Here is a 13,819-nt window from a genome sequence, read left to right as displayed (position 1 = left end):
GCCCCTCCCCTCATACCCCCTCCCCTCATATTCCTCATCCCCCCCCCTCAACCCCCTCCCCTCAACCCCCTCCCCTCAATCCCCCCTCCAACCCCCCCCACCGCTTCCAACAGCGGGAGAGAAAAAAAAGGCTCGCGCGCGCGCGGCGCCCCACGTCACGCCTCAGCCGACGTGACGTCACGCCCATACGAGCCAATGGGCGCGCGGCGCGGCGGTGGCGCGTCGCTGGGGTGGTGTTGCGCGTCCGCGGCCTCCGCGCCGTCAAAACCCCGAGACCGAAGCACGCGGCCGGCACTACCTTCGCCGTCGGGCCGTGGAGCTGTTCGCTGCTTGGCTCTATCACCCTCACCTCTCTCACCCTCACCTCTCTCTCACGCCGCTGACTGACGCGCACGCCCGGTTCGTTGAGCGACGCGAAGGGGGGGGGGGGCCGAATTATTGCAATCTGTTTGGCGTAATTTTTTTGCTAATTGTGCGCGTTCGTTCGCGATGCCGGGATTATTTAATCGTCGCGCACGGATACACCCGTTTGTTGGTGCTCGGCGGCCCGGCTTGGCAGAGAGGGTTGTGAGGCGGTCGGCAAATTTCGCGTGTTTTTTATTAATTTAATTACTTCGCCGTTCGATGCAATTTAAAATCAGTTGCCTACATTTCGCATTGGGCGGTTTTTTTTTAATTGCGGGAACTTTTTCACGCGGCGGGGGGGGAGGGGGAGAGAGGGAAAAAAAAACAACAAACAAAAACCCTCTTCAACAAAATTGCATCGTTTTTTTTTAGTTTTGCACATTCTCGTGAATAATATAATTTTGCTGATCCAGGCGATGGCTCTGATCATGGACAAGGAGACGCACGGCGGCCGCGGCGAGGAGGATGAGGAGGAGGAGACGCGCGTCATGTGGAGGCCGGACCCCAAGCGCGCGCCCACGCGCATGGACCGGTTCCGCGCCGTCGTGGCGGACACCACGGGCACGCGCCTCGGTGCGGGGGGGGGGGGCTGGGGGGCGGGGTTATGGGAAGAGAGGTGGGGGCTGGGGGGGGATTTCGGGGTTATGGGGGGGAGGAGCTGGGGGGGAGGGTGGGGGGGCGGGGTTGTGGGGAGAGAGGTGGGGGCTGGGGGGGAATTTCGGGGTTATGGGGGCAGGGGGGAGGGGCTAGGGGGTGTGGGGGGAGAGGTGGGGGCTGGGGGGGAAGGGGCGGGGTTGTGGGGGAAGAGGTGGGGGCTGGGGGGGGGATTTTGCGGTTATGGGGGGAGGGGCTGGGGGGGAAGGGGCGGGGTTGTGGGGGAAGAGGTGGGGGCTGGGGGGGGATTTTGGGGTTATGGGGGGAGGGGCTGGGGGGGAAGGGGCGGGGTTGTGGGGGCTGGGGGGGGGATTTTGCGGTTATGGGGGGCAGGGGGGAGGGGCTAGGGGGTGTGGGTGGAGAGGTGGGGGCTGGGGGGGAATTTTGGGGTTATGGGGGGCAGGGGGGAGGGGCTAGGGGGTGTGGGTGGAGAGGTGGGGGCTGGGGGGGAATTTCGAGGTTACGGGGGGAGGAGCTGGGGAGGAAGGGGCGGGGTTGTGGGGGGAATTTCGGGGTTGTGGGGGGCTGGGGGGAGGGGCTCGGGGGGGGGGGAGGGGCTGGGTTGTGGGTGGAGAGGTGGGGGCTGGGGGGGAATTTCGGGGTTATGGGGGGCAGGGGCTGGGGGCAGCAGGGTTATGGTGGGGGGAGGGGCAGTGGGGGGAGCGGTGGGGGCTGGGGGGAAGTTCGGGGTCATGGGGGGGGTGCTGATAAAGGTGAATGTCTGGGGAGGTTAAGGGGGAGGGGTGGCCGTGCAGGAGACCACGGGCAGTGGGGGGCTGGTGGGGGGGTATCGTGCACGGCCTCGGAAGGGTTGGGGGGGGGGCAAGGGCTGGGGGGGTATTCGAGGGGCTGTAGGGTTCGTGGCTGTGTGGGGGGTGCGGGGAGCTCGGGAGTGGGGGGGTTTCGGGGGGGTCACCGTGCACCAGACCACGGGGGGAGGGGGGGGCTGTGGGGGAGGGAAAGGGTGGGGGGGGGGGCAAGAATGGAGATTGGGGGGAAGGCGGCAACTGCATTGGCATGGCGGGTGAGTTAGGCAGGAGAGGTCATTGCGCAACATCACGGGCATGCGCGTTGGGGGCAGGGGGGGGGGGCGCAGTAGGGGATATTTTGGTGGGAGGAGGCTCAGCAAGAGGAGATATTTGGCTGGAAGGGGCCTTTAAGTGTGGGGAACGGTGTGGGAACAGCAGAGGCGAGAGATGTGCACTTCGTGGGGAGGGGGGCGGAAGACGTTCACACACTGAAATAATCTAGTGAGCCATTAACCCAATTTTCACGGATGTGATTTAACGAATCTTTTTGATTACCAAGGATGATGGCACCACAGTGTGGGAGGGTGGAGGCTCAGGGAAGGGTGGGGGGGGGGATGGCCCGCGGGGGGCAAAAAGGAAGCTGTTGCCTGCAGTGGGTGGTTGAATAATGTGCTGTAACCCGTCCACGGGATCTCTGGCACGAGTGGAGGTGAGGAGGCGGGTGCGGAGGGGTCAAGGAGTGGTCACACTTGCCAGGCAGTCGTGTGGGGGGAGCAGCCATGCGTGAGGCCTGCGGCGGTGGCGGGGGGGGGCACTAGCCACACAAATAGAAAACTGCACATGGTACATTGCATGAAAGTTATATAGCATACCAACAGCATGCACGCAAATTAATTTATTTAAGGAACACACCGACTGCATTAATTGCACGCGTCTGTGCACGTGCATATGCAGAAAGCATGCACAGAGTACACATAGACAGCATGCACACAGTACACACAGACAGCATGCACACAGTACACACAGACAGCATGCACACAGTACACACGGACAGCATGCACACAGTACACACGGACAGCATGCACACAGTACACACAGACAGCATGCACACAGTACACACACACAGCATGCACACAGTACCCACAGGACAGCATGCACACAGTACACACAGACAGCATGCACACAGTACACACACACAGCATGCACACAGTACACACAGACAGCATGCACACAGTACACACGGACAGCATCCGGTCCTCATGAGTCACGATTGGGAATCTCAGCAATTGTTAAAACCACTTTACATCTCCATTGGCTTCCACTTTGGGTAAAAGCTTCCTCAAGTCACCACCAACTCGTCTTGTGATGCAACAATCCATCTAGCTGCTGCACAGGAGATGATTTTATTGCTCTGTTTCCACGGTGGATGTCCTCTCGGATGTTTCACTCCTTTGCCTGCTACTCCATTGTTAGTCTCGACCACCAGCCATCATCCCTTGTTACCATGACTATTCTACCTAAGTCCAGTTGCTTTTCTTGACAGTATCATGCCTATGATATGCATATGTTCTCAGGCAAATGCGTTATCATTAGACAGTCGGACAAACGTATTGGCAGGTGTTTGTGAAATGTGAAGATTTTGTTCTCAAGCAATTGGTGGGTGGTAATGAGGCTGGATAATTACAGCCGGTGAGAGATGTTTTTTCTGTTTTAACCCAACATACATTATTAGATCAAGGTGCTGGCAGATGATGATGCATTTTTCTCCCCGTGCAGCAATTAACAATTTTGCTTTTGAGGCATTGTGTTGCTTCAGTCAGAGTCTATTTCAATGAAATGTTCACGCTTTACCATAGGGCTCTGTCACACACTCTATTCATCTAAGCATGTACCGCTGCGTATAATTTTCGTGGGTTGTGCCGTACAGCTCTGATGTGTTTTCAGTTTGTATCGTGCGGTGCCTGGCATGATGTCCAACGAATAGATTTTCCTGCAGAGGCTCCCAGGACGTGGAGATAAACGTCGGACATCGTGCCGAACTGCACCCGAAAACACGTTGGAGAGCTGTATACCGCACTGTGTTACGCTGTGCGGCATGCGGTGCAGTATTAATATCGTGGCCATAGAAATAAAAAAATTGGCGACATTTCAGAGAATGGTCCTTTTTTCACAGTGCATTAAAGGCATAGCAGTAGAATGAGACACAGTTGAATTGAGAGCTATGCATCAGTCACCACTTTTATTATTACTGATTATTTCACAATGACAAAACGTCGACTTGGCACTGACCTAAATAGGCCTTGGCGTCAGTGACCCGTGCTGAAGGGTAACGCCTCTCCCCTTGCTCTTGTCTTGCAGCCAATTACGCCGAGCTGCACCAGTGGTCGGTGGAGAATTACGCTGAATTCTGGGAGGTGTTCTGGAAGTTCAGCGGCGTGGTGCATTCCGTGCCATACGACGAGGTGAGTGCTGCGCCGCGGGGTGGCCTTGCATCCAAGGCATCGTTCACCGCGTGCTGCTTGACGCTTTCTGACCCGGGTTGGAAGCGATAATTGTGTTGGGCTTTATGCTCCTGTCTGATCTGTAAACGGGACGTGGAGGGGGCCCAAGATTGCTCGTGAAGACGATTAGATATGAACAAAATGTCACGGCCAAATTGTGCTGTGTAGAAACCTGGCAAAATTGATAAAAGTATTTGTCAAAACTTGGCATGAAAAAAATAACTGAAAGGTTTCACCTTGTTGGCCAAGGCCATGACCTCATTGCTTGTGACGTAATTTCACCGTGCAGCTTTGAACTTAACATAAGCAACACTTATTTAGAATAACGGCGGGGTGGTTGAGAAGTATTCCAAGGGCAAATGCATGTTTAGAAGCGTTATAGGAGCCATGCATCTGTGCGGTTTTTCCTTCCATATTTTCCACAATTTTAACCTGATTGTGCTATCGGCATCACATCACATGACGAAGTATCCGCTCAGGACTCTCATATTAGCATTGAAACGGCCTGTGGAAGCAGATATCACAGAGCTACTCCTTCTAGTGACCTCAGATCCTCACATAGTATGAATCATGTCCACCGTGCCAGAGCTTGAATTTAGCAAATTTAAGTGCTTAACCAAATTTTATGTTTGGGTTGTTTTTGTGCAGTCATTGCTGAGACCACCAACTCATTACACTTAAGAAACCTGCTTTAAAGCGACTCAGTTTATCTGAGTTTTTAAGGGGTTTTATCTAAATATATGGATCTCTGTAAGTCTATGGATCTGTATGTAAGTTATTGGTGACTGGGTTAAGACCATCAACTCCCAGCACTTGAGAACTCAGTTAAATTGTAATGCAATTCGTGTAAGTCTTTGGGTCTCTATGTTAATATATTGGTCTGTGGGTCTCCGTCAGTAATTGATGACTGGGTTAAGAGCATCAATGCTTTACTAAACCAAACTATTTTTGTTTTACCAGGTAAGGCCCACTGAACTATCACAGCTCTTTTTCAGAAGCGACCTGGCCACAAATGATAGCCCAACGAGAAGTGGCTTATCACGTGGAAATTTATAGCAGCCAAATACTCTAAATGCGTGTTTCTAAATGTGGAGGAGAAAAAGTGGAAGACCCGGAGAAAAATGCATGCGACCACAGAGAGAACATGCAAACTCCAAATATACAGGCGTCAGGGTCGAGATCGAACCCACGACCTCGTGTAAACCAGGCGAGGTAGTCAACGTCTCGCCACCGTGGTGCCCACTTGAGAACCTGGTTGAACCACAACTCGATTTATGAAAGTTAATCGCTCAACATCAATCATTAGTGAGCGGCCTGAGATCATTAACTCACTAAACTTGAGAACCCGGTTTTGACTTTAAAGGTGACTTGGATTCGAACCCAGCCTCTCGGCAATGCTGGCTCTCCGTACGTTCCTGAACATCGAAATGTTTGTGCGTGACGTGGCAACAGAGGGTGCGGCGCCTAAGTTAAATCTAACGTGTGCTTTTTAGCGTAAGACTGGGTGGTGCACTCTTTGAAATCCGGTTCTGTGAGCCTCGGGGCCAGATATTTTTGGTTTGTTTGCTATCAATTTAGGCAGTGTGACGTTAGAGACGCCAGTGAAAATGCCAAAGTGCCTGTCAATCAAACGTGGTGTTTTTTGTTTTTCTTGGACTCACCCTTCCACTGTCATCACCGTCATCCCCACTGTCATCAGCTGTCATTTCGTGAAGGCTGCCAAAGAAGTTCAACATGCAAACATACAAACGTTAATAATGATTATGATGATTTCACAAACATAATTTTAGAATATTTTAGTGGCGCTGCATTATTTACAGCGCTTTTTTCCCAATCCACTGCTTGATGAAGGCTTCCCTCACGCATGCAGTGTTGGCCGCGGGGATTGTTTGACCATACTTCGCCACGCTGGGCAGTCCGGATGGTTTATGTTAGCCACGGTTGAGTACGTGGATTTGAGGATGCCTGGGAATATCAGATGTTATAGGCTTGGGCTGCAAGTTGGCTCGGAGATTGGCAGTGTTAAGCATCCACCTCTTGCATTTGTGGTGGGTATCCTCCGGGTACTCTGATTTAAGATGATTATATCACAGGTTCTTTTGAGAGATTGTGGCAAATTGAGTAGCCCTTGATACAGCAATGGACTGATCAGTGGCTGATGATGATGTATGTTGAATTTCTTTTGCACCTTACGTATCCAACCGTGCTAATCGGAGGTGCGGGAGACCAGTTTCCTGCCACATTCCAAACCCTCATCATTGGAATTGGCACAGACATCCCAATGCGGAAGAACCTTCCTGAAAATGTCTTAAAACTCGCAGTCAGTCGTGGAATAATTTACATTTCTGTGATTATTATGACAGTGGTTATGGTTGTGTTGAAAGATATTCTCAACGCGTGCTGATCCTGCTTTTGTTTATAACCTGATCTGTCTTCGTGTCTGTTTGAAGAATGTGCTTTTTATATTTAAAAAAACACTGTGATATGTAGGAATGCCTTGTCAGTGCACTCTACACGATGACAGTAACCGACCTGGCTTGGGAAATATTTATAAGCTGAATCTTCCTGACACATACTCCACAAACGAAACCAAGCTATGTTGCTCAGAATCATGGCTGACGGTCATTAGTTTAAGTGGCTGTATCCTTGTGAGGTCGTCAGGTGGCTCAGGATGTCTGAATTCAAATCCAGCTGTCAGCTGCCCAAACATTGATGAAAGGGAGTTTCGCAAGGGTAGGAACAAGTTTATGATCTCAGCCCAGTCGCGAAGAACTCCACAAAAAAATCCCATTTGGTACTCCCACAGTGAACAGCGCACCACTTGCGTCAAATAATGGCCCCACCTGCATCTGCCCTCGCCTGTGCCATGATACTCATTTGCATCACCTGCACCTGCCTCACCTATACCATGTGACCCACACGCCTCGCCTGTACCACGTGATCTACCTGCCTCACCCGCACCGTGTATGGCCCACCCGCGTCTCCCCCGCAGGTGGTGAACACGAGCAAGACGATCGCCGAAGTGCCCGAGTGGTTCCACGGGAGCCGCCTCAACTTTGCCGAGAACCTTCTGCATCGCGGGGACGCGGAGAAGGTTGCGCTCTACGCCGCAGGTCTGCACATGGGGGGGTCGCACATCGGCAACGTCGGGTTCGCGTCGAGAGCTCTTTGCCGTGTTTCGTTGAAACGATAAATACGCGCGTCTGTAACGCACCGCGCAGTTTTGCCTCGATTCGGAGAGGGCGCAAAAACCACAGGTGAGCGAGATGGCCAGAACCTGCGCAAACTATTTCCCAAGCTCTGTGGTCCTATATTTGGTTGTTTGGCCCACTCCATGACTACTGCTACTACTATTCCCATGACCGATTCGATCGTCGGGGTGCCGTTCAGGATGACTGAACTGTCGGTATCCTCCAACATGTGCGGTCTCGGGACTACTGGAACAGTAGCTCGGGTAGTGTTAATCTAGTCCACTGCTCCCTCTCATTATTTTTTTCCTTCGATCGCTCCATGCATGAGTGTTTATACACCCAGCCATCTCAAATGAAACATCGACTTTTAGTCCTGGACCATGCAAACTTTCCTGTCAAGCGGACAGTCTTAAAAATGCTGCGGCCTCGATACCATATACATTTTAGTATACAGCGTTCTGCACACCACGCGGTGCCCTAATTGGCGGGCATTGATTGCAATTAGCCTCCAATTGCCCCCGAGGCGTTAAATCGTGGCGCAGAGGAAAACAAATCCCATTGAGCTGTCAAAGCTTCAGCTCGTGAAGCTGCAGCAATTTCCAAGAAATGGCCCTTCAGGAAACGTTGCGCAATTGAATCAAAGAGTGACCCTGCTGTTGCGAGAGAAGGTGGTCATCACCTGTTTTACTGCCCTGAGCCAGCGATGGGAATTCCTTGTTCCTATGATGGACTTCCCCACCACCACCACATCCAGGATTTTAACTCGTAGGCTGAGGGTTGCGAGCCGCTCGCTCTACCAGGGCTGCAATATTTACCAGCCCTTTCCGATTTACGCAGTCGGCTGCCAAATATTGAAGCCCTCTCCAATCCCATACCGACTTTGAAAAACGAATCGTACGCTTTAATGAGTACGGGCCACCAGGTATCGCAGCTGCGAATCCGTGGCGTTTCGGATAAAAGTTCACCTTTTCCCGACGGCCGTTTTATAGAGACGCCGGGTAAATCTTATCGCGTAATCCTATAGCAGAACAGTGGCCCTATCGTGTGCTTTGTCGCGCACGGAGCGCGCTGTTTAGTGGCGGCATGGGTGGAAAAAACCCGATTTTTCCAGCGGCAGGCATCAGGTTTTTTCTTTAATACAATTAAACCCGATTTCGGGGAATTAAAACCTGGTTTAATGAATACGAAACTCTGATAGGCTTGGGCTGCTTCCTCGTCGGTGCTGCTATCGTACTCGGGGGGGCCGTCGGGCATGGGGTAGTCGTAGAATGCGGCGGGCAGGTTGGTCTTGATGAACACGAGGAGGAGCTTCTCCTCCACAATCGTGGGTGCCAGTGAGTTCCTTCGCTTGGAATGGATGAAGCCCATCGGTGAGAAGTGCGGTTCTGCAATTAGAACCAATTAAACCGGATTTCTCCCAATCTCAGATGATCGGGTTTAATATAAAAAGACAATTAAATCCGATTGTAAAAAACCCGACTGTGCCACCCTTGAGTGGCGGTGGCGGCAACGGCAGCTCGATGTGTACGTGACATAGCTGCCCAAGAATAATGATAAATCATTCATTAAAATATTCCTGTCTTGACCCACCGACACCACCACCACCTTTATGTTTGTCCCGAGAGGAGATGTTAGTGGGTGGTGGCGTGTGGTGGGGGGCGTGCAGTAGGGGTGGTTGGGAGGGATGGGTGGGGGGGGGGCCTCTACCGCCATCTGTTTGGGAGAGCATTTGTTGCCAACGGGAGGGAAAATGGCGCAGCTTGGGCTGGCATTAAAATGGAAAAATCGCAGTTTTGTTTCCGAATAAAATGACACAAGCTGCGCTACGTGGCCCGAATTTTTGAAAGTTTGGAGGAGAGAATGCGCAAAGTTGAGCTCTCTCGCCCTGAGTTTGCGGCGCAGTTCTAACTTCCGTTTTCAATGCGGTGACCCCTCGTGCCTTTTAAAGTTTTAATTATTATAGGATCAGTGTAAGAGCTTTACAAATAATCTCCGGTATTAAGACGGTATATATTTAGCAATCACGTCAACTTTTTAATCTCTTCTTTTAACATGTCACGTGGCAAGCGACAGCGCCGTCAGTCTTGAGATGTTTTGGGAGGCTGGCTCACTGTTACAAAGGGGGGCGCTTGACATGGGGTCACATCCCTGGCAAGGATTAATTATTTCGATTATTTTTGTCCAACCTTTCGGCTCCGGTATCTCTCGGTTTTTTTTAATCCCCCCCCCCCCACAATATTATCCCAGATGTGCTATTGTTGCCATGTCATAAGACAAAGAATCAATAGTGAACTCTCACAGAGAAGTGCAACTCTTCATGTTAGTCCATGATCCGTGTACTTTTTTTAAAGTTGTTTTTTATAATATAGCGTCAACGTCGATCGCGCAAATTGAATCTCGCATTCACCGAGGAACCACAGACGAGCTGCAAGGCAGGAGCCAAGCAGTGAGCCGGCGGTACTAATAACCGCCCAAGCTCTGTGGGTCTCTACATATCAGGATGTTTTTCCGGAAAAAATGTATGAGGGAACTGGAGCACCGGGAGAAAAGTCACGCTCGCCAAGGGGGCAACACTTTATCCCGTACAGAAGGGACAGACGTAGTCCGCACTTTGCTGTTCCGCCTTCTCCTGGCAAGCCAGGTTATGGCACTTCCTCGACGGCAACGGGAAGTTAGTTTGACCAAAGTTTGGCGCGGTCCACCCACCCTCGCCTCCACAGTGTACTGGATTACAGGACACGTGCGTAGCCACCACTGCCTGGCTGCGATAACCAAGCATAGTCGGATATTACAGAGCTACTTCTGAGCTCCCTTGCGAGTGACCTTCAGCCCACACAGCAGAGGGCAGCTGCTTCACCGCCCGCCCTGCTGCTGAGAGAAACGTTCCAGACGGTCAAAGCACAATTTTTATTATTCTTAGAGGCTGAAATATAGTTAAATTATTTAGGCGTTTTTTCGTGATTTTAATCACAGCTTGACAATAATACATATGTCTTGATGATATACATATGTCTGTTAAAATGAAGTCAGTTGGCTCTCCTACCCTCATGTATATATGGATTTTTAATGGGGGGGGCTAAAGTTTTTTGTTTTCCCCCCACCTCCAGTCTGCCAAGTTAAGGGGGTAAGGCAATAGCCGCCCTAACTCCCTTGCGGCTTGCGATTACTTGATATAGAACTACTCAAGAGCCCTAATACATTCACTTAGAGTGGGATTGTGAAACGGAACGCTGCAAGGTTGTACACGGCATTTGTGCGAGCGCGCGTATGTAACTAATGTTTATCTCGTTGACTTTCGCAAGGCTCGGTCCCAGGAAAGCGAGGCGTAGGCCGAGCCTGGGCAACTTGGGATTTCTGCCCGAGACAGAGTCCTGTGTGTGTCTATGCATGTATGTAGAACTTCTTTCGCACCGCATGTAGCCAACCGCGTTAATTGGAGGTGCGGGCGAAGGACTACAAAATACCGTCCTGTGGCGTAGGATAGTCCATTTTGGCCATTGGCACTGTTTGCATTTGCTGCTTGTTTGCAGAGAGCTCACGCGCTCAGACAGTGCCGATGCCACGCAGGGTGCTTTGTGAAGGACTATTATTGACTTTTATACATTGTGAACAAGTGTGACACCAGTGCACTTGTGAACATCTTCTTAGCGAGCTCTTGATAACGAGTGGGTGCTCTGTACCCTGCGTGTGTGGGTATGTGACGTGCAGCCTTATGGGGAGAGGAAGTGCAGTGGTTAGCACACTGCTCAATGAACCCGGTGACCCAATAACAGTGCACGTGCGTGCACGTGTGTGTGGGGGGGACCGGTGGTGCAGCAGTTAACGCGCTCTGCTATGAACCCGGCCAACCCGAGTTCAATTCCCGCTCACGGCCACCAACACCGGTGACGATTATTTGAACCGGTCCTGAGCCTCCTTAATGTCGGCTCACCCTCAAATGAGTACCTGGTCACCTTTGAGGAGACAAAGGCGGCCGGGCGTTGTGCTGGCCACCCACCCCATTGTGTGCTGTGGCGGCCTTCGTAGGTGCTACTCACTAACATAAAACTTTGAACTAAAAGTTATTTTAATTTTACCAGGTAAGGGCCCAGAACTATATAGTTATTCACAATGAGACCTCCTTTACCAGTGGTAAAATATAGTGATAGGTTTTTACCCTTTCAACTGGTACAAAAACTGACACCTTTATACAAGGCATCATGTTTGCAATAACCACAATACAAGCAGTCAAATTGCAAACAAAAAGAAACAACTCTGATAATGATAATGATATGCACAACACCAATGGAGACTAGGCTCTAAGAAAAGCTGTCTCAGGTGTGGACCAATCAACTTCAAGGACAGTGCTTATCATTATAAGAGTTGTTTTTCTTTGTTTCTTTTTGTTTGCAATTTGACTGCTTGTGTTGTGGTTATTGCAAACATGATGCCTTGTATAAAGGTTTTTGTACCAGTTGAAAGGGTTAAAACCTATCACTATATAGTTATTCTTCATAAGTGAACAACTACAAATGATCGCTCAACAAAGTGGCTTACCATGCGGAAATGTATAGTAGCCAAGTAATCTGAACGCACGTTTCTAAATGTGGAGGAAAAACTAGAGAACCCGGAGAAAAATCCACGACCACAGGGAGAGATCACGCAAACTCCAAATATACAGCAGGCGTCGGGGTCGGGATCAAACCCACGGCCTCCTGTATACCAGGCGAGGTATCATCACGCCACCCTGGCACCCAAACAGAACTTGCCCCAAAAGTGTGTGAAGGCTATACGGGTTGTCTTTGTCTCTGTGCGTTGCAGTGGAGGGGGGCGAGGAGGTGAGCAAGGTGACGTTTGGCGAGCTGCGGCGCGACGTGGCGCTCTACGCCGCCGCCATGCGCAAACTCGGCATCGGCAAGGGCGACCGCGTGGCCGGTACGACACCTCCTCGTCTACCTCGTCACCGGCACGCACTCGCCAAGTCGTCTTACGTCACCCACACAGTCGTGACAATTCCCACAGCAGCTTCGGCGTCATCATCATCATCATCATCATCCGTCAATCGTCGTCACAATTATGGACATGATGCAATCTTCATCGCCGTCATCATCGTTCATGAATCGTCATTATTGTGATTAGGGATGCACTGATTTCGTCATTCATCTGTCGTCATAATCGTTATCGGTCACATATCGTTATTAGGGATATGATTATTTCGTCATCGTCTGTCAATCTTCATAATAATTAAGGATGTAAAGATTTCCTCATCATCAACAGCCATGGATATCAGTCCACTAGTGGAGGAAGGCCTCCCTGAGCTGTCACGGTCCTGTCACGTCACAATCCATCGACACTCCTGCACGCAAGTTGATCTCTTTACTTCATCTCCGTCGTGGTCATCCTCTTTAAGTGCAGTTCCCTCCTTTGACTGCCATTCCGTGACAAGTCTCGCTCATCACCCTTCTGAGACCATTTCCCTTTCTTTAACCGTCAAATGTGATGTCTCTATAATCATTGTTTCTTCCCGATCAACGAACCCTCCTTCCTGTTTCTCGGCACGAGCTGCCAGCGTGCATCTCCCCATGCTTCTCTATCAACGTGTTTCGTCACCATCCAACAAAATAACTCTTGATCGTGAGCATACTCATCACCCTACAATAATTCGTGCACGTGATTAAAATCTCACGAAAAATGTTTGTTGTTATCGGGAAACACAATGAACAACGCCATGCATCTTCTTGGTTCTTTCGGTAAAGTCACGTAGGATGTCATCATCATCATCATTATCATCGCTACAACACAATTGTGCGAAACCTAACAAGGAAGGCACCCTACTCTTTACAATGTTACCGAACTCGTAAGAGTTGACGATAGCAAGTGTTCAGACCTGATTAGAATATGGCAGTGCAGTCGGCCTGGGAGGTCCCAGCGGCTTGCGCCAAAGCTCACGCATATCTTCCCATCCCACCCGACACGCCACCACGAGTGTCGTGCGTGATTGCGCCGTGGCCAGAGCGTGGGCAGCGCGATGCCACCCACGTGATCTGGGTAATGCTTGCCCCCCCCCTGCCCCCTTCACCCAAACCCCCCAGTGCTATCCATTGCCTGCTGGCTTGTAACGTCACATTCCGCCAGGATTCCTTTTTCCACTTGGCAGGATGAAGAGGGTTTCATCTTTTAGGGGTGGGATATTATCACCGTTTGTAACTATTTCTGTCGTGACTCTAGGTGACCTCTTAAGTTTTGAGTGATGATAATGTTCATGCATATTATATTTAGTAAAAAAAAAAAATGTTATTTTATCCCATCGTGTGTAATCAGCGTCGTGAGATGAGATGGA

At 50.7% G+C, this 13,819-nt stretch overlaps 1 protein-coding gene across 1 annotated transcript in view; it reads left to right on the top strand.

Annotated features, from left to right (window-relative positions):
* The first annotated feature begins 205 nt into the window (after nucleotides 1-205).
* AACS (acetoacetyl-CoA synthetase) overlaps nucleotides 206-13,819 on the top strand; it is a 38,302-nt gene continuing 24,688 nt past the window's right edge. The window contains exons 1-5 of the mRNA XM_061561876.1: nucleotides 206-399; nucleotides 819-978; nucleotides 4,167-4,270; nucleotides 7,302-7,422; nucleotides 12,301-12,414. Of these exons, the coding sequence (XP_061417860.1) occupies nucleotides 822-978; nucleotides 4,167-4,270; nucleotides 7,302-7,422; nucleotides 12,301-12,414 (496 nt within the window). The 5' untranslated portion in view covers nucleotides 206-399; nucleotides 819-821. The remainder of the gene's footprint in view (nucleotides 400-818; nucleotides 979-4,166; nucleotides 4,271-7,301; nucleotides 7,423-12,300; nucleotides 12,415-13,819) is intronic.

This window comes from Lethenteron reissneri, chromosome 28, assembly GCF_015708825.2.
Source record: "Lethenteron reissneri isolate LAM-NWPU_2019-01 chromosome 28, ASM1570882v1, whole genome shotgun sequence".
NCBI classification, from domain to species: Eukaryota; Metazoa; Chordata; class Hyperoartia; order Petromyzontiformes; family Petromyzontidae; genus Lethenteron; species Lethenteron reissneri.
Note: the sequence above shows the minus strand (reverse complement) of the source record. Positions and strands in the feature narration are given on the sequence as shown.